Source organism: Scyliorhinus torazame, chromosome 1 (assembly GCF_047496885.1).
Source record: "Scyliorhinus torazame isolate Kashiwa2021f chromosome 1, sScyTor2.1, whole genome shotgun sequence".
NCBI lineage: Eukaryota > Metazoa > Chordata > Chondrichthyes > Carcharhiniformes > Scyliorhinidae > Scyliorhinus > Scyliorhinus torazame.
The window spans coordinates 33,014,954-33,042,002 of record NC_092707.1 but is presented as its reverse complement, the minus strand read 5'-3'; the positions used below and the strand labels follow the sequence as shown (position 1 = coordinate 33,042,002).

Genomic DNA, 27,049 nt, shown 5'->3' with positions numbered 1-27,049 from the left:
TCTCTTGCAGTGCTTTGAGATGTTGGAATAAGAGACCATGCACCTTGACAGCTGTGTCTGCTGCTGCCGATGTTCATGGAAACATATCAAGTGAACCCTCTGCCACTGTCTGCGAAAGACCCAGTTTTGGCCTAAAACCTTAAATTATCTATCCTGGTCAGGATCGTCCCGTTGCAATTTAGTATTCAGCTCAATCAGATGGCTGGCAATGTCTGCGAGATATGCAAGCTTAGCCCACCAGTGATTATCAGATAAGTAACTCTTTATAAGGCAGTTCATGCATTGTTGAAAACTTGACAGTTCTCTCTGGGGCTCATGAACAAGGGAAAAAACCCTCCCCCGAGATAACCGTCGCACCTCGCGGTATTGCAGTAAACTCTGATGCTTGGCCCCCATCTCTGCACACAAAATAGTGAACGATTAGGATTTCAACGTCGTGATTTTATGTAAACCACGATTTTCACGGCTTGCTCTAATGTTGCAGCTAACTCTGGTGGCAGAAGGGCAGCACAGTTGCTAGCACTGCTGCCTCACGGCCCGGGTCAGGGTCACTGTCTGTGTGGAGTTTGCACATTCTCCCCGTGTTTGCGTGGATCTCACCCCCACAGCCCAAAGACGTGCAGGGTAGGTGAATTGGCCATGTTAAATTGCCCCTTAATTGGAAAACTCCTTAATTGGTTACTCTAAATTAAAAAAAAAAGATCTGGCCTTTGAGTTTTCATGGACAGGAGCTGCCACTTGTCCCTTGTCTGAATGTCTCAAATGCAGATTGGCTAACTCTGCGATGGTGCCAAGCAAGTTAAAACACCATTTGCAGACAAAACATCCATCTCTTGCGAACAAAGACATTCAATACTTTAAGCACTTTTAAACAAAACATGAAGCAGAGCCAACCCCAAACAAAATAGGACCGTTCAAACTTCGATGCAGCAATCCCTGAATGTCTGGTGGTTCAGAGTGAAGGGGGTGTCCAATCAGGAGCGAGTGAAATCCAGAATGAATATTTTCGGTCTCTTCGGACTGGGGGGGATTTTGGGGGATGGTGGCGTCCAGTCCAGTGAGTGGGAACAGAGTCAGCCAATGAAAATGATGTGCTTCAGATTGTGGGGCCTGTCACCAATTGCAACACTAATTTTCACACATGATAAAATTGTGTCTTAACAGATGTAAAGGCAGTAATAATATATGTTGCCGGAGCTGAACTGGTGATTGCTGGAGCTTCTGCCTTTAAGTTGAATGCCGGAATGCGTGTGAAATGCAGGAAGCGGCTGAAGAGTTGAAAATCCATCTGCGGCAGTGGCCCCAGTTGGTTGGTTGGAGGACAGGTTGCGGCTCTCACAGACCAAGGAAAGGATTCAATCTTTAACACTGCCTCTGAACGGTGACTTCTGGTTGCGGCTATGCTGAGCTAAGTCGCACGTTCGGCAGCACCTGCCAGAAACGGACTTTTGGGCTCTTTTGAAGGGCCGCAGCGGCATTTGTTCGACGATTCCCTGTGTGGGAAGGTGACAGTACGATTTCCCCGGCACTGTATGGATTGGACCAGGAGTGGAGCGGTGAAAAAAGTAATTCTGGTGCAGCGAAAAGTGTGAGGGAGGAAAACCAAGATGGTGGCGGGTGGAGACCAGGCAGCGAGGGCGCAAGAGCAGCAGGAGTTTCTCAAGCGTTGCTTCACGGATTTGAAAGCAGAGCTGCTGGAGCCGATCAACAAGCTCATCGAGACCCAGAAGGCCCAAGGGGCGGCGATCCGGGAGGTGCGGCAGAAGGCCTCGGAGAATGAGGACGAGATATTGGGCCTGGTGGTGAAGGTGCACGAGGCGCTGCATAAGAAATGGCAGGAGATGTTCGAGGACATGGAGAATCGGTCGAGGAGGAAGAGTCTGCGGATTCTGGGTCTCCCGGAGGGAGTGGAGGGGTCGGATGCTGGAGCATATGTGGTCACGATGATGGACACGGGTGCCTTTCCGAGGCCCCTGGAGCTGGATGGGGCCCACCGAATCCTGGCGAAGAGGCCCAAGTCTAACGAGCCGCCGCGGGCGGTATTGGTGCGGTTCCACCGCTTGGTGGACAGGGAGTGTGTCCTAAGATGGGCAAAAAAGGAGCGGAGCAGCAGGTGGGAGAATGCAGAGGTCCGTATATACCAGGACTGGAGCGCGGAGGTGGCCAAGAAGAGGGCCGGGTACAATCGGGTGAAGGCGGTTCTGTATCGGAAGGGGACCAGGGAAGGGGGCTAGATGAGTTTCCACTGAAGCGGGCGGAAAGGAGTTTTCGGTATCTGGCGATCCAGGTGGCCAGGAGCTGGGGGGCCCTACACAAGCTCAACATGACGAGGCTGGTGGAGCAGATGGAGGAGGAGTTTAAAAGGTGGGATATGCTGCCACTCTCCTTGGCGGGCCGGGTACAGTCGGTGAAGATGACGGTGCTCCCGAGGTTCCTTTGTATATTCCAGTGCCTCCCCATCCTGATCCCTGAGGCCTTTTTTAAGAGGGTCAGTAGGAGCATCATGGGATTCGTGTGGGCGAAAAAGACCCCGAGGGTGAGAGGGGTGTTTCTGGACCGGAGTAGGGACAGAGGAGGGTTAGCGTTACCTAATCTGTGTGGGTATTACTGGGCTGCCAATGTGGCGATGATACGCAAGTGGGTAATGGAGAGGGAGGAGGCGGTGTGGAAGAGGCTGGAGATGGTGTCCTGTGTGGGCACGAGTCTGGGAGCACTGGTGACAGCACCGCTGCCGCTCCCGGCGACTAGGTACACCATGAGTCCGGTGGTGGCGGCGACTTTGAAAATTTGGGGGCAGTGGAGGCGCCACAGGGGTGAGATAGAGGCTTCGGTTTGGTCCCCGGTCCGGGAGAACCATCGGTTTGTCCTGGGGAGAATGGATGGAGGGTTCCTGAGCTGGCACAGGGCAGGAATTAGAAGGATGGGGGACCTGTTTTTAGATGGGACGTTTGCGAGCCTTGGGGCGCTGGAGAAAAAAATTTGGGCTTCCCCTGGAAATGCCTTCAGGTACATGCAGGTAAAGGCGTTTGTAAGACGGCAGGTGAGGGAGTTCCCGCTGCTTCCAGCATTCAGGATCCAGGATAGGGTGCTCTCGGGGGTGTGGGTTGGAGAGGGCAGGGTCTCGGTGATCTACCAGGAGATGCAGGAGGAGGAGGAGACCTCGGTGGAGGAGCTAAAGGGTAAATGGGAGGAGGAGCTTGGGGAGGAGATAGACGAGGGTACGTGGGCGGACGCCCTGGGTAGGGTTAATTCTTCCTCCTCTTGCGCCAGGCTTAGCCTGATACAATTTAAGGTTCTTCACAGAGCGCATATGACAGGGGCGAGGCTGAGCAGGTTCTTTGGGGTGGAAGACAGGTGTGGGAGGTGCTCGGGGAGCCCAGCAAATCATACCCATATGTTCTGGGCGTGCACGGCGCTGGATGGGTTCTGGAGGGGTATTGCGAGGACGGTGTCTAAGGTGCTTTGTGTTTTCTACTGTGTTTATTATTGCTTAATGGGGGGTTTGTATATTGGGGGAATTCGTGATGTAGTTGTAAGATGTTTATTTATGTGTTCTTTGTTTTTCTTTTTTCTGTAAGGGAGGGGGGGGGGGGTGTTGTTGAAAATATATAAAAATTTGAATAAAAATATATTTTTTTAAAAACCACTGCCTCCGAACCTTTCCTGCAGCAGGCTGCACTTGCGCCCTCCTCACAGCACAACCATATGCCACGGCACACAGGTTGAAAACCTCTGGAATATGCCAACAAGGTTAGCTAGGGCATTAGGTAACAGTACTCCAATTTACCTTAGCACCACTGAGCTAGAGGTGGAGAAGAGAAACATTTCCATTCCCGATGATTATCTACTGACCCATGCTGGAAAGCACATGTTTGGACATTTGGGCCCAGAGCGCAGCGGCAATGAGATAGGCTGCTGAAGGCCAAGAACGCGGTGAAACACTAGATACAGTCTTGCATGTTTATTCCATTTGAAAACAGCAGCAAAAGAGGAATGAAAATTAGGGAGGGAAAAATTCAGTTCCTGGTTGGAAAAATTATGAATGATAATGTGATCAACTTGAGCCTGCTGGTCTACACTCACACATGAAGAAGGGCCATATAGGGAAGCTTATGTTGAAAGCTCTACATAAACTCTACAATACAGACAAAATCCATTTGCCCAATGGGTCTATTTTTGGCCATTGTTTGTGCTCTACAAAAGTTTCCACTCATCCCTCTTCAACTAACCCTAACAGAGTAATCTTCTATTTCACCCCTCTCCATTTGCTTATGAGAGATAATAGAGGACTCCTGGTCCCCCGGAAAATCGAGGAGTAAGTGTCTTCAAAAAGAGGGAAGCACAATATGAAAATAACATTTACAAGATCCAATATCTAAATAGTTAAATGCTAATTTTTCATATGATAGTTGGACACATTTGCTATGGACACAGCAGAAAATCAACACGAGTACGTCTTGCATCTATTTACCTCACATTTAAGAAATTTTGTCACATCAAGTGAGCAAGTTATAATTTATATTTTCAAGAAAAACCCTCATTATTCCACAGTGTGATAAGGCATCTTGGCAGCGGGCTGAAAGATTAGTAGAAGTTGATTGCTTGCAGGAAGTTCTTACCTACTCTTGAACAGAGAATGAAGTGCTGAGGAATTGGGAGGGGGTGCGAGTTGTGAAAAGAGGAAAAATAATAAGGTAATTTGTGTTATTGGTGAGGCTGTCTCAAAACAGTAATCGAGACAATAGTGTTGTTTCACAGACATGATTGCAAAGCGAATAAATCAAATCGATCTCAACAAAAATCACAGTTGTTGTCCTCATCAGCACCAGCGTTCAGTATCTCTGTGTATTGACTCAGTGTTTCAATTCAAGCTTGGCAATCACAGCTCTGTGAACCTCATCTGGACCATCAGCCAATCGCAGTGCACGTGCCCAGACAAAAAATTGAGCCAATGGGTAGTCGCTGCCAAGCCCAGCTGCTCCAAATGCCTGAAAACACAGAAAGAGAGTCTCAGCAAACATTGAATTGGAAGATGACACATAACCAAGATGCTTAGGTGCACCTGGAATAAACTGCAATAGTATCTCCAATGTTGTTCTCCACTCAAGGGATGCTTATTGTCAGGGCTTGGGAGCGCACGTGCAGACCTCGAGAGTTACCCGGACTCATTGGCCAAGTAGTCTGTCAACCTGCATGGTCAATGACCAAGGCAGCCAATCCAGCATGTAGACCATTCCAACTGACAAGCTATTCGACCAATGATTGCAGTTTTTCTGAACAACAGCAATCGTTGGTCGAATAGGAGGATGTGCCAGATTCCTGTATCACCCAGTGGACCTCTTGTTCAAGCACGGTCATTGTAGAATGCTGTTTCCTTAATCTTCTGACCTGGTTGGAGCACACGCAGGTTGATTACAGTTGTTTCGAAACAGGTTTCTTTCCCCCCCCCCCCCCCCCCCACCAATCCCCTACTCCTCTCGGCTCCGTGCATCTTGACCGCTTTCCAAGGCAGCAGATGGCAGGATGGGCAGCACCGGGTAGGAGAGCAGCAGCAGGGTGAAGTGGTCGGCCCGGACAGCTTGTGGCTCCCAGTTTTGGCCCAAAATTGAATTTGGGTCTGTTTTCAAGGTCTTTCCAGTTAGGTGGAACAAAAGGTGGCAAATTGCTATCTGGAATTCCGATCACCATTGAGTGCTTTTCCTACTTGAAGTGCCATCCTTGTGTGCTGGCTATGACTGCAAGGCCTTCTACCAAGTGCCTAATGGAAGTTAATTTGGCACAGAATCTACTGCAGGTATTTTGCATTCAAGAAAAATGTCTGGAAGCTCAAGCCTGTAGCAATAGTGACTGAGAAGCTAAGTAGAATTTCAGTATGCACATAACAGTCCAGCAGGAATTTGGGTAAAAGATATTATATATAGATCTTTTTTTTAAATTTAGTGTACCCAATTAATTTTTTTTTTCCAATTAAGGGGCAATTTAGCATGGTCAATCCCCACCTACCCTGCACATCTTTGGGTTGTGGAGGCGAAACCCATGCAAACACGGGGAGAATGTGCAAACTCCACACAGACAGTGACCCAGAGCCGGGATCGAACCTGGGACCTCGGCGGAGTGAGGCAGCAGGGCTAACCCACTGCACCACCGTGTTGCCCGGTAAAAGAGTACCTAGCAAACTGTTATGGGTCAGGGTTTAGAGAACCCCAAAGTATACCATGGAGTTCACCTGTCCCACAACTTTCAATAGATTGTGGTATGGGGAGCACACGGCCCACTCTACAGGTGTGGTACAGCAGAAATGGAAAAGTATTTTTTAAAGCAAAACAATGTTTATTCTATGAACTCAAGTTAACCTTTTTAAAACATACAGTGAACACCTGAGCAACCATTAATTCAAATACAACCCCCAAAGACTACAACACTAAGTAATCCTTTAAGCTTTCCTTTTCACATCCATAAGACTTAAAAACATAACCTTTAACAGAAGCACATCAGGTTAAAGTCAGTACTTCGAGCAGTTATTAGTTTTAAATCACCAAAGGATCGATTTTAGTTTTTAGATTAGAGAGAGAGAGAGAGAGAGAGACTACTACCCTTTCTGGCTGTGACAGCAGCTATCCAGCTCTGAAAACAAAACTAAAAACACATCGTGCAGCAAACAGCCTAAAATGAAAGTAAAAAGCTGACAGACAGCCCAGCTCCACCCACTCTCTGACATCACTGCAGTAATAAACACCCATTTCTTAAAGGTACATTTCTTAAACACCCATTTCTTAAAGGTACTCTCACATGACACAAACCAAAAGAAAAAATGCTGGAAAATCTCAGCTGTCTGGCAGCATCTGACAGAAAAGAGTTAACGTTTCGAGTCCAGATGACCCTTTGTCAAAGTATCATAGAATTTATAGTGCAGAAGAAGGCCATTCGGCCCATCGAGTCTGCACCGGCTCTTGGAAAGAGCACTCTACCCAAGGTCAACACCTCCACCCTATCCCCATAACCCAGCAACCCCACCCAACACTAAGGGCAATTTTGGACACTAAGGATAATATATCATGGCCAATCCACCTAACCTGCACATCTTTGGACTGTGGGAGGAAACCGGAGCACCCGGAGGAAACCCACGCACACACGGGGAGGATGTTCAGACTCCGCACAGACAGTGACCCAAGCCGGAATCGAACCTGGGACCCTGGAGCTGTGAAGCAATTGTGCTATCCACAATGTTCCCGTGCTGCCCGTATATATGCAAATGTGCAGTTTGGGGCTCAAGGGTAGTTGGTTGAAACTTATTAACTGTTGCAAAATATTGGAATCAAAGTTCAAAGAGGCTGTGAAAGCTCTTGGAATTACTTGGATGGTTGTTCTTCAAGTTAGAAATGGGAAAGAACATGTCAAGGAGCAGGGTAAGGCCTGTGATCTGTAAGAGGTAATGCACCTAGTGCCTCACCTCTCCACTCTTCCCAACTCTCCTTCCTTGATGGTGTGTGGGCCCACTGGTCCCTGTGTCAGGCCTTTTCCAACCTCCTCCAATCACTACTCGGTGTTAATATGGAGTTCCATCACATTGCCGTATCCTGTGAAAAATTCTTTCACTCTATTCATCACTATAATGAGGCAGGTTCCCGACAAATAACTGATGACTGGCAGGGTGTTGGATTGTGCCCTGTGTTTCTGTAGCCCCCGGTTTATTTTTGCTGCAACCTGGCCTGGGGCTCTGTGGTGGCACATCCGGTCGTTCTCTGATTCGCTCGCTGATCATGAGGCTTTGAGGGTGGAATCTGTATTTCTGGTTTTGTTTCCAGTTGGAGCCGTGGGCTATGAAAACATGAGGTGAAACTCCAGTGGTGGGGATAATTCCTCACCATCTAAGTCCTCCCTCGAAAGGGAGTGAACCAGACACATGCGCATACACACAAAGAAGCTGCTTGGTTGGGGACGCACGCACATCCTGCCCCTTCCCAAAACCCTATCCACACGAGCCCTGGATAGGAGGATACCCCAGGCTATAAGTAACTTGCTTCCGACCTCCAATTTCATATTAATTCCGGCAAGGTCAGCTTGGAGTCTCCACCAAGATTGTCAAACGGCAGGTCGATGTTAATTAAACTCAACTCCCTGGTTCTTTCCCCCTTCCTTGGGGCCCAGTCTGTTTCCTTCTGGCTCTTAAGCGAACAGGAACAAAAGGTTTTACAAATTAACTCTGCTGCTGCCATTTTTAATGATCAACTTTGTTAATTCATAGGATGGCACAGTGGCTAACACTGTTGCCTACGGCACGGAGGACCCGGGTTTGAACCCGGCTCCGGGCCACTGCCTGTATGGAGTTTGCACATTCTCCCCGTGTCTGCGTGGGTCTCACTCCCACAACCCAAAGATGTGCAGGGTAGGTGGATTGGCCACGCTAATTTGCCCCTTAATTGGAAAAAAAATAATTGGCATTCTAAATTTATTTAAAAAATCTTTGTTAATTAATATTTTTAAAAACTATTGCTTTGTCATTGATTTTTTAATGGCTCAGCAAGGTGTATATGTTTTCCTCATACCTTAACTTTTTTTGAAATTCATAGGCACGACTTAACGGAAATGAAACAGAGTTCCGTGTCGAGCACTTGTAGCCGCGTGTTTCCCGGCGCTGGTAGCTTTAACCGGCGCAGGTTGGACTTTAACCTGGTGTTGTAAGACTTCTTACTGATCTCACCCCAGTCCAACGCCGGCATCTCCACATCATGGTAACCCAGTCAGAACGAGAGAAACTAAAATTTTTATTTGTGTTTATATTCTGGGGAAGAAGGGGTATGCTTGAATGAAAGAATAGAGCTACAAGTCCAAGTAGTTGTTGGTTATGCATTGACTACTCACCTGGATTGCACGATCAATGACATGTAATGCCATGCTCGGTGCCACCAACTTAATCATCGAGATCTCAGAAGCTGCTTCCTGTAATGACAAAAGATCAAAGGTTCATAAAATACTGCTATGTGCATGAACCAGGAATAAGAGAAGAGACGCGATACATAAGGGAGGCAGTCCAACATGGAACTAATTTGACAGATAATGGATGACTAATGGAGTGCATTAAGAAACAGCAAGGTTTCAAAACTGGGAGCTTAATCGTGATATATCTCGAAAGGACTCAAGATGACGAAATGCTTCATTGCTTGTGGGTAAAGAAGCTCTCCTGTGGCATGACTGACAGTACGTTGGAGGAGATGCTCTTTTATAGCAATGGGCACGTTACATATTATTTAGAGTCAGATTACATTGTGTATTAGATCTCCTCTGTCATGGCTCACCAGTATTCTGGAGCAAAGACAGGGAATGGTGTGATCGGTTGAAGTTGTGCTAGCTGGAAATTATAACCACCAGAATATAATTCTAGAGATACTGAGAAGCCCAGCAAGATTTAACATACCACAGCTAGAGGAGAAGCTGCTTTTGCCATTCTTATAACATTGATAAGCTAGAACTGACAGGTTGTATATCTGCGAGCATAGCAGTTCTACACATAAATCAAATAAAAATCTTTAAAAAAAATCAAATGAACAATACAATAATAATATTTATAATAATAATCTTTAAAAAAAAATGTTTTTTTAAAAAAAAGAGTACCCAATTCATTTTTCCCAATTAAGGGGCAATTTAGCGTGGCCAATCCACCTACCCTGCACATCTTTTGGGTCGTGGGGGCGAAACCCACGCAAACACGGGGAGAATGTGCAAACTCCACATGGACAGTGACCCAGAGCCGGGACCGAGCCTGGGACCTCGGCGCCGTGAGGCAGCAGGGCTAACCACTGCACCACCGTGCTGCCCAGGGATGGGTAATAAATGTCGGCCTTGCCAATGATACTCGTATATTTTGAATGAATTAAAAAAACATGTGACAGACACACGGTAATTAAATTGATAAATAGATTAAGGTGGCAAAATTCTATAAACCAAAACGCATGGAAATAGTAAGCAGACAATGACATAGATTATGCTTGTTTCATTCCACATTGCTTGTGATAGAAGCTTTCATTTCTAACATGTCTTTACCTTGCCCCTCGCTGTATCCATGAGATGGGCAGCTTTCAGCACTAGTAGCCTTGCCTGTTCAATTTCAATCCGGGAGTTAGCAATGTCTGCCATGATAGTCCCCTGCTCAGCTAATGGTCTTCCAAAAGCCACTCGCGTTTTTACCTACATGCAGCAGGTGAGAGGTTGGAGAGTTAGTTAGAGTCTGCATTGCATTGTTCTTTTATAATGTTGCAGATAGTTTAGGTAACGGATCACAGACATTCTTGACCAAATGCATCAGAGTTTAATTCTTCTGCACTTTTCAGATGCATAATGGAGCCCACTGAGCCACATAGAACGGTAACAAAAATAGAAAATGCTGAATAAACAGCAGGTCTGGCAAAATCGGTGGCAAGAGAAACAGAATTAATGTTTCGATACTGTATGACTTCTTCACGGCTGAAGAGGGGTAGAAATGTGATGGATTGATTATATAGTTGGAGAGGGGTGTGGAGGAGGTGCGGAAATGGAAAGCAATGAAGATGAGCATGGTAAAAGAGACAAAAGGGTAAATAGGTGTCCCCATTAATTTGCAGGAATCTCAAATTATTGATACTCATACAATCTTTGTGCCCACATTTACTATTTATTTAGTGAGGCTCCAAAACCAGGATAAACCATTTTCCAGAATACAAAAGCAAAATAATGCAGCTGCTGGAAATCTGAAATAAAAACAGAAAATGCTGAAAATACTCAGCAGGTCAGACAGCTTCTGCGAAGAGTAACAGAATTAACGCTTCAGGTCGATAACCTTTCATCAGGACTGAGCACGGTAGCATTGTGGATAGCACAATTGCTTCACAGCTCCAGGGTCCCAGGTTAGATTCCGGCTTGGGTCACTGTCTGTGCGGAGTCTGCACATCCTCCCCGTGTGTGCGTGGGTTTCCTCCTGGTGCTCCGGTTTCCTCCCACAGTCCAAAGATGTGCAGGTTAGGTGGATTGGCCATGATAAACTGCCCTTAGTGTCCAAAATTGCCCTTAGTGTTGGGTGGGGTTACTGGGTTAAGGGGATAGGGTGGAGGTGTTGACCATGGGTAGGGTGGTCTTTCCAAGAGCCAGTGCAGACCCGATGGGCCGAATGGCCTCCTTCTGCACTGTAAATTATATGAAATGTAAGAATTTTTAAGCCAATAGAATGGAGGATGGTTTAGGAGGAACATTCAAAGTATCTTTGTCTATATACATGTTTCTGGAACCCACCTCTTTATTCACCTGAGGAAGGAGCAGTGCTCCGAAAGCTAGTGATTCAAAACAAACCTGTTGGACTTTAACCTGGTGTTGTAAGACTTCTTACTGTGCTCACTCCAGACCAACGCCGGCATCTCCACATCATGACTCTTCGGGTGACAGGGGAAAATTCTGCCCCAAAGCCTACTGTATTTCCTCCACTGCTGTCATGCGTAAGAACCGCCGATTCCAGGGACAAACCTGGAACCTCCCTACTCTCCATGGCGCAGACACTTTTCCAGTCTAAATCTTCGATTGTTGGCCAGTCTGCACCCGTTATACTAGGTAGTTAACCTGATCTTGAATCCCAACTAATGCAGTTCCTTAATCTGTCACAAGGTGGTGTGATCAGCCCTCCATTTCACCCCGTTTCCATGTGAAGAAGTAATGTAAAGTGAGGAAGGAGAAAAAGACATGGTTAGAACCATATCCCAACACAGCAGGGCAAATTAGAGAAAAATAAATTGTTTCATGTATAAAGAACCACATATTTCCAAGATATCGCTGATGATTTCAACGAGGCGCTTTTTGGAATACAGGTATCTATCCCTATTTCAATAACACTTAGCAACGCGAGGTTACATTTAACAGTCAGTAAGGAACACTTTTAAACAGCCCTGTTGGTCTCGATCTGAATGGAGGTATCCAAGTGATCAACCTCACTCAGCTTCAGATACTCACCCGCTCTTTCATAAGTTGCAAAGCTCGATCTGCATAGCCGATGAGACGCATGCAGTGGTGCATCCTTCCTGGCCCCAGCCTTCCTTGGGCAATTTCAAAACCTCGGCCAGGCCCCAATAGAATGTTCTCTTTGGGCACTCGAACATTTTCGAATACAAGTTCGCCTTGACCTCCTTCAGTAAAGCAACATTTAAAAAAAAAAGTAACACTTTCTCCGAGTTACAAAGTCAATGCGCAGAGCGGACGGAGCAAACCCCTAATCCTTGCTTGCCCAAAAACAATTCAATCGAATTTAAGGTCCCCTGACAAAGGGCAGACACGATCGAAGCTAAAAAGAACAGGCATCACACCTGATCTCACCCTTGATCTCACAAGATGTGTTTTTATAACAAATCACAACTCCAGCTATCTGTCTTTTCATCAATATACCTGTAGCACCATCTCTCATCAATATACCAGTACCACCATCTCTCATCAATATACCAGTACCACCATCTCTCATCAATATACCTGTACCACCATCTCTCATCAATATACCTGTACCACCATCTCTCATCAATATACCTGTACCACCATCTCTCATCAACATACCTGTACCATCATCTCTCATCAATATACCTGTACCACCATCTCTCATCAATATACCAGTACCACCATCTCTCATCAATATACCTGTACCACCATCTCACATCAATCTACCTGTACCACCATCTCTCATCAATATACCTGTACCACCATCTCTCATCAACATACCTGTACCATCATCTCTCATCAATATACCTGTACATCCATCTCGCATCAACATACCTGTACCATCGTCTCCCATCAATATACCTGTACATCCATCTCGCATCAATATACCAGTACCACCATCTCTCATCAATATACCTGTACCACCATCTCTCATCAACATACCTGTACCATCATCTCTCATCAATATACCTGTACATCCATCTCGCATCAACATACCTGTACCATCGTCTCCCATCAATATACCTGTACATCCATCTCGCATCAATATACCAGTACCACCATCTCTCATCAATATACCTGTACCACCATCTCACATCAATATACCTGTACCATCGTCTCTCATCAATATACCTGTACATCCATCTCTCATCAATATACCTGTACCATCGTCTCTCATCAACATACCTGTACCATCATCTCTCATCAATATACCTGTACATCCATCTCTCATCAATATACCTGTACATCCATCTCGTATCAATATACCTGTACCATCATCTCTCATCAATATACCTGTACCATCTTCCCTCATCAACATACCTGTACCATCATCTCTCATCAATATACCTGTACATCCATCTCGCATCAATATACCTGTACCATCGTCTCTCATCAATATACCTGTACCACCATCTTGCATCAATATACCTGTACCACCATCTCTCATCAATATACCTGTACCATCTTCCCTCATCAACATACCTGTACCATCATCTCTCATCAATATACCTGTACCACCATCTCTCATCAATATACCTGTACATCCATCTCGCATCAATATACCTGGACCACCATCTCTCAACAATATACCTGTACCACCATCTCTCATCATTATACCTGTACCACCATCTCTCGTCAATATACCTGTACCATCTTCCCTCATCAACATACCTGTACCATCATCTCTCATCAATATACCTGTACATCCATCTCGCATCAATATACCTGTACCATCGTCTCTCATCAATATACCTGTACCACCATCTTGCATCAATATACCTGTACCACCATCTCTCATCAATATACCAGTACCACCATCTCTCATCAATATACCAGTACCACCATCTCTCAACAATATACCTGGACCACCATCTCTCAACAATATACCTGTACCACCATCTCTCATCATTATACCTGTACCACCATCTCTCGTCAATATACCTGTACCATCGTCTCTCATCAACATACCTGTACCATCATCTCTCATCAATATACCTGTACCATCATCTCTCTTCAATATACCTGTACCACCATCTCTCATCAATATACCTGGACCACCATCTCTCAACAATATACCTGTACCACCATCTCTCATCATTATACCTGTACCACCATCTCTCATCAACATACCTGTACCATCATCTCTCATCATTATACCTGTACTATCATCTCTCATCAATATACCAGTACCACCATCTCTCATCAATATACCAGTACCACCATCTCTCATCAATATACCAGTACCACCATCTCTCATCAATATACCAGTACCACCATCTCTCAACAATATACCTGTACCACCATCTCTCATCATTATACCTGTACCACCATCTCTCATCAACATACCTGTACCATCATCTCTCATCATTATACCTGTACTATCATCTCTCATCAATATACCAGTACCACCATCTCTCATCAATATACCAGTACCACCATCTCTCATCAATATACCAGTACCACCATCTCTCATCAATATACCAGTACCACCATCTCTCATCAATATACCAGTACCACCATCTCTCATCAATATACCAGTACCACCATCTCTCAACATTATACCTGTACCATCATCTCTCATCAATATACCTGTACATCCATCTCGCATCAATATACCTGTACCATCTTCCCTCATCAACATACCTGTACCATCTTCCCTCATCAACATACCTATACCATCATCTCTCATCAATATACCTGTACATCCATCTCGCATCAATATACCTGTACCATCGTCTCCCATCAATATACCAGTACCACCATCTCAAATCAATATACCTGTACCATCGTCTCTCATCAATATACCTGCACCATCATCCCTCATCAACATACCTGTACCATCATCTCTCATCATTATACCTGTACTATCATCTCTCATCAATATACCAGTACCACCATCTCTCATCAATATACCAGTACCACCATCTCTCATCAATATACCAGTACCACCATCTCTCATCAATATACCAGTACCACCATCTCTCATCAATATACCAGTACCACCATCTCTCAACATTATACCTGTACCATCATCTCTCATCAATATACCTGTACATCCATCTCGCATCAATATACCTGTACCATCATCTCTCATCAATATACCTGTACCATCTTCCCTCATCAACATACCTATACCATCATCTCTCATCAATATACCTGTACATCCATCTCGCATCAATATACCTGTACCATCGTCTCCCATCAATATACCAGTACCACCATCTCAAATCAATATACCTGTACCATCGTCTCTCATCAATATACCTGCACCATCATCCCTCATCAACATACCTGTACCATCATCTCTCATCAATATACCTGTACCATCATCTCTCATCAATATACCTGTACCATCATCTCTCATCAATATACCTGTACCATCTTCCCTCATCAACATACCTGTACCATCATCTCTCATCATTATATCTGTATCATCTCTCATCATTATACCTGTACCATCATCTCTCATTATTATACCTGTATCATCAACTCTCATCATTATACCTGTGCCATCACCTCTCATCATTATAGCTATACCACCATCTCCCTTCCCATTCACAGTCCTGACAGCAGCTGTCCTCCCTTTTCTCTCTAACCTTATCAGCAACTGGATCAATTCTTCCTCCCTTTCTGTTTTGGCAGCTGGATAAATTCCCCTTTGCCCCTTCGTCTTCAGGCTAGTCACCGAAGATTTACCCAGGTGACTCTGCTACCCACTGTTGCTTCACAGTGCCAGGGTCCCAGGTTCGATACCCGGCTTTGGTCACTGTCTGTGCGGAGTCTGCACGTTCTCCCAGTGTCTGTGTGGGTTTCCTCTGGGTGCTCCAGTTTCCTCCCACAAATCCCAAAAGACGTGCTGTTAGGTAATTTGGACATTCTGAATTCTCCCTCTGTGGACCCGAACAGGCGCTGGAATGTGGCGACTAGGGGATTTTCACAGTAACTTCATTGCAGTGTTAATGTAAGCCTACTTGTGACACCAATATAGATTATAATTCCCCTGATCTCCCCTCTGGCTTTTGTGCCTATCACCTTTAACCTGTGTCCTCTGATTACTAACGCCCCTGCCAGTGAAACAGTTTCTCTGTGTTTACTCTATCATAATCCCTCAAGTGGTTCAAGGTGACAACTGAAGTGCTTCACAGTAAAGGACAGCTTAATCTTCATGAGGACACCAATTCTTACAGGCTTTCGTCCTGTCCTATAGTGAGACACCAACAATCTGGCAAGAGCACAATAGGCTGCTTTGTTTCCTTTGTTAGATGAAAGGAACCATGCGGAGAGAGCAATATTGAAGCCAACTAAATTTGTGAATTTTATATTTACCAAGATAATGGATGTCAAAGTTAGGAGGTGGAACATTTTCCTATTTCAAGCACAGTGTCAGCGGCAAGCACCTTCAGACCAAAGGCAACAGAGTTAGATAGAGAATAAAGTCTCTTCCACTTTGCTCCAACCACAGAAAAACACGCCTTCTAAATCAGTGTGACACTTTCCCATGTTTACACCAGCCAACTGGTGGTTTCCCTCAACAAGACTCTATATTTACATCACATTGGAGGCAGTTTAGTCTTGGAACATGATTAAATAAACTTATTTGACAGAACCCTTACAGCCAACGGACAAAGAAAATTTCTACCACTCCTTCACCCAAGATATCCACTATACCAATACCAATTGTGTCACCTCGACATCCACCAAATGTAATCTCCGTAAAACGTAGGACCAGAAGTGGGTCATTCGGTCAATCGAATCTGCTCTGCAATTCAATGAGGTCATGACTGACCTGATATGATAATCCTCAACTCCACTTTCCCGCCTTATCCTCATAACCCTTGATTCCTCATGATTAAAAATCTGTCTATCTCAGCCTTGAACATATGTAATGACCCAGCCTCTACAGCCCTCTGCGGTAAGGAATTCTACACGTCCACTACCCCGTGTGAGAAGAAATTCCTCCTCATCTCAGTTTTAAATGGAGAACTCCTTACTCTGAGATTATGCCCGCTAGTCCTTGACCCTCCCCCAAGAGGAAACAACCTCTCAGTATCTACCCTGTCTCAGTAAGGTCACCTCTCATTCTTCTAAGCTCCAATGAGTACAAGCCCCAACTACTCAACCTCTTCTCATAAGAAAATCCCTCCATACCTGGGATAAATCTCGGGAACTTTCGCTGGACTGCCTCCAATTCCTTAAATAAGGGGACCACAATGGTTCATAATATTCCAGGTGCGTTCAACTTTATGCCTCATTTAGTTTTAGCAAGACTTCCTTATTTTTAAACTCCATTCTCTTTGAAATAAAGGCTAACGTTCCATTTGCCTTCCCTATTACCTACTTAAGTTGCATGCTAGTTTTTTGTGATTTATGCACAAAAACCCCAATCTCTGTGCTGCAGCTTTCTGCTTTTAAATAATATTCATCTCCTTTATTCTTCCTACCAAAGTCACATTTTCCTATATTATATTCCATCTGTCAAGTTTTTGCCCACTCATTTCACTTGTCTATGTCCCCCTGTAGACCACTTTGTGTCATCCTCACCTCTTGCCCACCCACCTATTCTTGTGTCATCTCTCTTCACAGGTTCCTCAATTGTACAATACACTTTCACCTCCAATAGTAGCTTGCCTCACCTGGAGGGTTTTCCAGTCCATAAACAGATAGGGGTCGGACAACATTAATCCCTGGTGTATCCATAGAAACCAGAATCATGGACTGCTGTCTGTGACGATGAGCCTCAGGATCTGTCTTTCCCATAAACACGCAGAGTTTGCAGCGAGAATCCATTGCACCTGTCAAGACACATAATCGGAGTACAGTGACACCCAAGAGCAAGACCCACGGGTGGCTGTTATGATGTCAAAGAAAGAATCATATAACAGTGATCATGCTGGGGCTCACATTAATTCAGTATAATTTCCTTCCCTGTTTTGGTCACCATGCCACAACAGCACTCGGGTGGGATTCTCCTTCCCGAAGTCTAAGTGGTCTTGTCAGCAGATATTCGGGAATGGTCTCTGCTGGCGCTCGGAGTAGCGCCCAGGTGTGAGCCACAGTTCTTGGCCATGAAAACTTATGCATGGGGGAGGCCACGGCAGATTCCATTCACATTCTGGTATTGAGCCATCATTTTGAACGGACGGCCCGATCTGTGTTCAGCGGCTTCCCCCTTCCCCAGCACAATGAAAATCTCGACCCCTCGCTGACAAGGAGGGCACCCCCAACCGCTCATGAAGGAGGGGCATCCTCCCCTCCTCCCACCACCATGGGAATAATGGGTCTGCATCCCCCCCTCCCCCAACAACACACTCATGAGGGTGATCTGACCCCCCCCCCCGCCCCCCATATCAGCCCAGCCTTCAGCCACCACCCCCCCTTCCATTCCCGCCCCCGGCATTGCCAATGGTGCAATGCCCCTGGCACCATGGTACCTACATCCTGGCAGTGACACTCGTGCTTGGTGTCCGTTGTGGCGGATCCCAAGGGGGATCAATGGGGTCAGTCTGTTGGTAATGACTGCTTGGCCATACTTACACCAAAGCCCGCCCAGTGGATTTCCCACGGAAGGAGTTTGGTGGTTCACTATTTTGCATTTTGAAATCATAGAATCATAGAAGTTTACAGCATGGAAACAGGCCCTTCGGCCCAACCAGTCCATGCCGCCCAGTTTTTACCATTAAGCTAGTCCCAGTTGCCCGCACTTGGCCCATAACCCTCTATACCCATCTTACCCATGTAACCATCTAAATGCTTTTTGAAAGACACATGAAAATGAAATGAAATGAAAATCGCTTATTGTCACAAGTAGGCTTCAATGAAGTTACTGTGAAAAGCCCCTAGTCGCCACATTCCGGCGCCTGTTCGGGGAGGCTGGTACGGGAATTGAACTGTGCTGCTGGCCTGCTTGGTCTGCTTTAAAAGCCAGCGATTTAGCCCAGTGTGCTAAACCAGCCCCTTTTCCCGCTGTGGTGGGTAGCCCGCTATGGCTGGCAGCGGGGGAGCAGAGAATGTGATCCTGTTTTTCTGCCGCGCTCCATTCTCCCGATCCCAGTTCTGTGTCACTGTCCGTGTGGAGTTTGCACATTCGTATTTGTGGGTCTCACCGCCACAATCCAAGATGTGCAGGGTAGGTGAATTGGCCATGCTAAATTGTCCCTTAATTGGAAAAAAAATTTATTTTAAAAACAGTATTTTGTCCTAAGGTGGCCTCTGGTTGCTGAGCAACAGCCTTGTTTTCCTTGAAACTCTGTTTGCTTTCTCATCATAAATGTTAATTACTAAGGATACATCTAAATCAAACTGTAATTATCAATCTTTTCAAATACAAAAACACAAAATTAAACTTACTTAAAGCTATACCTTATTTCTAATACTATAAATATAGAATACTTAAAACTACCTCGGTTTCTTCACAATCAGGAGAAAGGTAGAACATTGTTTAAAAGTAAAAAGAAACTAAAAATAGATGAAGAGCTTATTTATTCAAAGAGTACATTGCTTGTTGAGCAGGCTTAGCACAGGGCTAAATAGCTGGCTTTTAAAGCAGACCAAGGCAGGCCAGCAGCACGGTTCAATTCCCTTACCAGCCTCCCGAACAGGTGCCAGAATGTGGAGACTAGGGGCATTTCACTTTTCACAGTCATTATATTTGAAGCCTACTTGTGACAATGAGCGATTTTCATTTCATTTCATTTTCATTTCATTTGTAAAAATCTACTACTCAGGATAGTAGAGACAAAAATAGAAATTCAAACTACAGTTGACTTGTACAATTAGAGATCTAGATAAGCGAAATGGTGTGAATAATCTTTTTTTGACTTTTCTTACGTAACTTCTAATGTTTAAAATATTGCTCCGTGGGATGTGGCCATCGCTGGCAAGGCCAGCATTGGTTGCCCATCCTGAACTGCCCTTGAGAAAGTGGTGGTAAGCTGCCTTCTTGAACCCCTGTTGTCAATCTGCTGCAAGTACAGCTACAATGTTTTTAGGAAGGGACTGGTGATCCAGCGACAGTGAAGGAACAGCAATGTAGTTCCAGTTCAGCATGGTGTGGGGCTTGGAAGGTGACTTGCAGGTGGTGGTATCTGCTGCCTTTGCCCTGCTAGGTCAATCATTTTCAAACTCAGGGTCATGACACGTGGGTGGGTCGCGGGCAGGTGTCGGGAATGTTGCAGGGTCATTGGTCGTGGTGTTTCCGATCGCGGGAAGGAATGCCCAACGGCCGCGAATGGCTTTCAGAATGGCAGCAGTCCCGCACACGCGTGCCCACTCAGCAGTGCGCAGGCCTGGAGCCCAGCGAGGCAAACCACACTGCTGCCACTCTGCGTCGGTGGTGGAGGAAGTGAATGTTTAAGATGGTGAATGGGATGCTGATGGAAGTGAGCTTTGTCCTAAATATTTCTATGATAACTTTCTGTGACTTACATGGCTGTGCCACTCTGTAACATATGTAATTGTAATACACTTTGAGGCCTTTTAAAACTTGGGTTTTCTAGATTATTTCAGTTCACATTCTTTATAAATTAACTGGTCAGACCACGAATGTCGAGCTCAATATTGGCTAGTAAGCTACAAAAAATAGATACCTGCGTATAAAAAGGTGCAGAGAAGAAAGGTGCAAGATTGATAAACGATTAGGAAATATGAGAAGCTTTAGTTGAAGTAGGTGATTAAAGTGGATCCCAAAATGTACCCACGTAGTAGCGATAGAGTAAACCCAAACAGATGCTTCAAAATATGTCAGGAAAATTAAAGAAAGTAATAACTGACACCTTTAGTGCAAACTAAATATGCATAACATTGGGTTATTTAACACCAGTAAATGCCACAATGGGCAGGAGAAGGATGAATTTTGATCAGTAAAATCGCCTTTTTTCATCCCAGTTTTTGCTTCATTTCAAAATTTAGATCCAAGAAGTAAATGGAGTGTACTAATCCCACCCCATCTTCTCATTATTCTCATCCAATCATGTGTCATTTGTCTTGGTCTTTCTTACCTGATGTCCACCATTTGTGGCCATTGAGGATATAAATGTCTCCCTCTTCGACAATTGAGGCTTCAATGTTTGTGGCATCGGAAGATGCAACCTGCGCATTGCATGCAAGGACAGCAAAGTAACAAGGATTAATCAGAAACCTTGAGATGTAATAGTCACCAGTAACCTTCTCATTTCAGAATCTACAACATTAGCAATTGTTGAAACTATGAGGAAGGAACCTGAGGAAGGAGCAGTGCTCCGAACGCTAGTGATTCGAAACAAATGTGTTGGACTTTAACCTGTTGTAAGACTTCTTACTGTGCTCACCCCAGTCCAATGCCGGCATCTCCACATCGTTGAAACTATAGCAATGGAAAAATGTCTGAATGCTGGTACTTTAAAAAAAAAAAAAAATTCCCTCCTTTAAGGGTGTGGATTATTTCTAGGATACGGTTCCAAGGACATGATTACCGTGCGGGCGGCATGGTAGCACCGTGGTTAGCACAGTTGCTTCACAGCGCCAGGGTCCCAGGTTCGATTCCCGACTTGGGTCACTGTCTGTGCCGAGTCTGCACGTTCTCCCCATGTCTGCGTGGGTGTCCTCCGGGTGCTCCGGCTTCCTCCCACAGTCCAAAGATGTGCAGGTTAGGTGGATTGGCCATGCTAAATTGCCCTTAGTGTCCAAAAAGGTTAGATGGGGTTACGGGGATAGGGCGGAGGTGTGGGCTTAGATAGGGTGATCTTGCCGAATGGCCCCCTTCTGCACTGTAAATTCTATGATCTATGATCATTGTACCTCACTTAAGTTGTTATTTTTCTTGTGGAACCTTGAATAAAGCCATATTCTTTCCATGAGTCAAGGGATAGTGATTAGGAGCAAAGACATAGGTCAAATTTTTCCCTCACATTAGCCCACAGAGGTCAACTGTAGTGTCCTTACTGCTAAGAGCAGCTAAGTCTTTACACGGCAAGGACTAAGGTTCCCGTCTGTGTGGCTCAGTTCTATAGCAAGCAGTGCATTCACTAAACAAGACAAAAAAGGTAAGATATTAGTAACACTGACAAGATGTCACTGGGATGCAATGTTGGTCCTGTTTAAATGGCCATACATGTGCTTTTAGTAAGGCTGATAACAAAAAAACTTCAAGGAGTACATTAGCAAAGTAACTTATAACTGTATATCATTGATACAACTGTACACCATTACGTGTATAAAAATCAAATGATTTCCTTCCAGTCACTGCAACACCATAAATATGGCAACATGGTTACAAATGTCTGAAGTTTGATTCCAGTGGGTGCTGAGATCACAGAAAAACCTGGAGAAATTGAATTGGATGATCAACTAGGATTCCCACAACTTAACACATTCCAATAACCCTGGTCTTTGGAACGGACAGGTAATTCTGTAATTGAACTATGTAGGGCGGCACAGTGGTTAGCACAGTTACTTCACAGCTCCAGAGTCCTAGGTTCAATTCCTGGCTTGGGTCACTGTCTGTGCGGAGTCTGCACGTTCTCCCCGTGTCTGCGTGGGTTTCCTCCGGGTGCTCCGGTTTCCTCCCAGTTCGGTGGGGCTACGGGGTAGGGTGGAGGCGTGGGTTTAATTGGGATGCTCTTTCCAAGGGCTGGTGCAGACTCAATGGGCCGAATGGCCTCTTTCTGCACTGTAAATTCTATGGTTCTATGATAAGGGACAGTGTTCCATGGCGTATCATAAAAGGATTCCATGGGGGCAGCACGGTGGTGCAGTGGTCAGCATTGCTGCCTCACGGCGCCGAGGTCCCAGGTTCGATCCCGGCTCTGGGTCACTGTGGAGTTTGCACATCTCCCCATGTCTGCGTGGGTTTCACCCCCACATTCCAAAGATGTGCAGGGTAGGTGGACTGGCTACGCTAAATTACCCATTAATTGGAAAAATTGGGTACTCTAAATTTATTTAAAAAAAAGAAAAGGATTCCACAGACAGGAAGTGCTTCATTGCTGATGTTCTACTTTAAATTGGCGCTGGCTGTTATGGTGCAATCACTGAGCTTTCCAGCAATAATTGTGGTGGTTCAACTTTGGATCTTGTGGCGGATTGACGGACTAACCACGAACCTCTATAGCCGGTCTTTAGATGTCTACATTAAATACTGGATAGGTTAAGGTCATTAAACTAAATAGTGGGGGCGAGATGTGGTACATTAAAGGGAAAGGACAAGGAATTAGAAAAGGGTAGCAATATGGATAATGATAACCAGAGCACGGCTAGCAGATAAGGCCAGAGTTTGCAATAATGGTAAAAAATGACAGCAGTAAAGATTCTATATCTGACTGCATGGAGGGCATTTGCAATAAAACAGAGGAAATCAACAAATAGAAATAAATATGACCTGATAGCCATTTCAGAGATGTGGCTGCAAGGTGACCAAGACTGGGAACTAAATATTCAAGGATAATTGATATTTAGGAAGAACAGGAAGCTAAGATCGATTCCCGGCTTGGGTCACTGTCTGTGCGGAGTCTGCATCTTCCCCCTGTATCTGCGTGGGTTTCCTCCGGGTACTCCGGTTTCCTCCCGCAGTCCAAAGATGTGCAGGTTGGGTGGATTAGCCATGCTAAATTGCCCTTAGTGTCCAAAAAGGTTAGGTGGGATTACTGGGTTACGGGATTAGGGTGGAGGTGTGGGTTTAAATAGGTGCTCTTTCCAAGGGCCGGTGCAGACCTGATGGGCCGAATGGCCTCCTTCTGTACTGTAAATTCTTTGATGATTCTATGATAATAAGGAGCAGCAGTAGGCAAATCAGGCCTTCATGCCTGCTCTGCCAAAAGATCAGATCATGGCTGATCTGAATATGTCAATTCCATGCCTCCATAACCCTTGACTTCCTTGCTGATCAATAATTTATCTAACTCAGCCTTGAATATATTCAATGTCACAGCATCCACTGCTCTTTGGGAAAGAGAATTCCACAGAATAGGGACCCACCTGAGAGAAAAACATTCCTTACCTTAAATGTGAGATCCCTTATTTTTAAATGGTGTCCCCTGGTTCTAGACTCCCACACAATGGAAGCATTCTCTCAACATCCAACCTGTCAAGTCCCCTCAGGGTCTATTGTTTTACCAAGATCACTTCTCAGTCCTCTAAACTCCAATGGGTATTGGCCCAACCTGCTTAACCGTTCCTCATAAGCAAACCTTTTCTTCCCAAGAAGCAGTCAAGTGAACCTTCTCTAACCTGCTTCAAATGCAATTATATCCATAAAGTAAGGAGACCAAAACTGTATGCAGTACTCCAGATGTAGTCTCACCAACGCTCCGTACAGCGGTAGCAAAACATCCATACTTTTATAAGCAATAAACAACTTTCTAATTGCTCTCCTAATCACTTGCTGCCCCTGCATATCAACCTTTTGTGATTCACATCCCAGACACCCAGGTCCTCTTTACCATAGTGTTCTGCAGTCTCTCTCCATTCAGATAATACACTGTTTTCCGAATCTCCCCACTAAAGCGTGGACAAGTTCACATTTTTCCACATTGTACTCCCACCTGCCAAATGTTTGCACTCACTTAATCTATCCAAATCCCACTGTAGACTCTATGTCCCCATGACAACTTTATTTCTTACCTATTTATGTCATCAGCAAATTTAGCTATCATACCTTCAGCTCTTTCATCCAAGTCATTGATAGATTGTAAATAGTTGAGGCTCCAGCACTGATCCCCGTGGTACTTCACTAGTAAGATTGTCAATCCAAAAATGACCCATTTATCCTTACTCTCTCCTTCCAGTTAGCTAACCAATCCGCTACACATGTTAATTTGTTACCTCCTAAACCACGTTTTGTGTGGCACCTTCTCGAATGCCTTTTGAAAAACAAAGTACACCACCACTACAGGTTCTCCTTCATCCACATTGGCTGTTACCTCCTCATAGAATTATAATAAATGTCAGATTTGATTTCCCTTTCACAAAACCATGTTGTTTCTGCCTGATTGTATTATGAATTTCTCAGTCTCCTGCTATTACCTCGTTAATAATGAATTCTAGCATTTTCCATATGACAAATGCTAGGCTAACTGGCCTATAATTTCCTGCTTTATGTCTCCCTCCTTTCTTGAATAGAGGTCTTACATTGAGTTTCCAATCTGCTGGAACTTTTCCTGAATCTAGGGAATTTTGGAAGTTCACCACCAATGCATCTATCATCTCTGTAGCCTCTTCTCTTAAGACTCCAAGACAAAACCCATCTGGTCCACGGGATATGTCAACCTTTAATTTTAATAGTTTTCCCAATACCTTCTCCCTAGTGACTGTTCCTCCCTCCCTTGAATGCAAAATTCAATTACGTTATGATCACTTTAGCTAGAGGCTCCTTTTCTACAATGTGATTAATTAAACCTGCCTCATTGCACTCTACCAGAATCTAGAATAGCCTCCTCTCTGGTTGGCTCTAGAATGTGCTGCACTAAGAAATTGTCCTCAGAATACTCTTATGAACTAAACTTCCAGTCGACCTTTACAGATCTGATTCATCCAATCTATGTGTAGATTATAATCACCCATGGCTATCGCTTACCTTTCTTACAAGCCTCCATGAGTTCTTCCTGTATACCTCATCCTACAGTGCAGATTGTTAGATCTATATGCTCCTCCCACAAGTGACCTCTTACTGTCACAGACAAAATGTGTCTCTTACTGCCCGTAATCAGTACTCAAAGAGTTGTGTTTTTCTCACCCTAGGAGTGTAGTATCATAGAATCACTACAGTGTAGAAGGAGGCCATTCGGCCCATCGAGTCTACACTGACCCTCTGAAAGGGTAACCTACCTCAGGTCAGGGCCGCACCCTGTCCCCTTAACCCAGTAGCTACCTAACCTTTTGGACACTAAGGGGCAATTGATCTTGGCCAAATCACCTAACCTACACATCCTTGGACCGTGGGAGGAAACCGGAGCACCCGGCGGAAACCCACGCACACACGGGGAGAAAGTGCAAACTCCACAAAGTTAGTTACCCGAGGTCGTAATTGAAACCGGGTTCCTGGAGCTGTGAGGCAGCAGTGCTAACCACTGTGCCGTATTCCATTTTAGTAATTCAACAGTAAACTTTTGAAAGTTTAAAATAAAGGTTATTTATTTTCTCACACTTGTCTTGAATAAGTGCAATATCACACACCCGGTCTCACGCCTGTGCACACATACACAAGGTTTGATACAATTAAGGTCATGCAATTTTACACTCTACAGTTATCTCAGTCTTTGTTTTATGATCTTTGGTCTCCACGTGGCAGGCCTGTGGTCTTTTGAATGGTTTTGATGATTTAAAATTGAAGTGAGGGTCGTGTAAAGTGAAGGGTTCACAGCATGTTGTGAGGTTTCTTGTAGTCAAATAGTTAGCAGGTTGGTTCTCAGCAAACCGCCACATTCAGTTTGAGAATGAGAAGTGTGGGTCTGAAAAAAGTGTCTTAAACTTAAATAAAAGCAAATGCAAGAGTACGAAGATAGAGTTGTAAGGCAAATTGGGAAAATAGATGAAAAGATAGTATGGTGAAGGAACAGTGGCAGATATTGAAAGAGATATTTCAAAACTCTCAGCAAAGATACATGCCTTTAAGAGACAAAGATTCTATCAGAAAGGTGACCATCTATGGCCAACTAAGGAAGTTAGGGATAGTATCAAATTGAAAGTAAAAGCTTACGATATTGCGAATAAGAGTGGCAAGTCAGAAGATTGGGTGGATTTTAGAAACCAGCAAAGGAGGACTCAAAAAATTGAGGGAGAAATTAGAGTATGAGAGAAAGCCAGCTAGGAACATAATAATAATAATCTTTGTCACAAGTAGGCTTACATTAACACTGCAATGAGATTACTGTGAAAAGCCGCTAGTCACCACATTCCGGCGCCTATTTTAAACACAGAGGGAGAATTCAGAATGTCCAAATTACCTAACAGCATGTCTTTCGGGACCTGTGGGAGGAAACCGGAGCACCTGGAGGAAACCCATGCAGACACAGAGAGAACGTACAGACTCCGCACAGAGTTACCCAAGCAGGGAATCGGCCCCGGAGCTGCGAAGCAACAGTGCTAACCACTGTGCTACCATGCCACCCATATGAACATGGAGACAAGGCCTCCT

General features: G+C 44.8%; 1 protein-coding gene across 3 annotated transcripts in view; it reads right to left on the bottom strand.

Moving 5' to 3' along the window:
• Positions 1-3,946: 3,946 nt before the first annotated feature.
• LOC140395609 (acyl-CoA dehydrogenase family member 10-like) overlaps positions 3,947-27,049 on the bottom strand; it is a 117,399-nt gene continuing 94,296 nt past the window's right edge. For all 3 annotated transcript variants that reach the window (XM_072483623.1, XM_072483793.1, XM_072483709.1), the window contains exons 16-21: positions 20,940-21,030; positions 17,577-17,735; positions 11,971-12,143; positions 10,042-10,185; positions 8,863-8,940; positions 3,947-4,988 (exon numbers count right to left, since the gene is read on the bottom strand). In XM_072483623.1, coding sequence (XP_072339724.1) covers positions 4,854-4,988; positions 8,863-8,940; positions 10,042-10,185; positions 11,971-12,143; positions 17,577-17,735; positions 20,940-21,030 — 780 coding nt within the window. In that variant the 3' untranslated portion in view covers positions 3,947-4,853. The remainder of the gene's footprint in view (positions 4,989-8,862; positions 8,941-10,041; positions 10,186-11,970; positions 12,144-17,576; positions 17,736-20,939; positions 21,031-27,049) is intronic.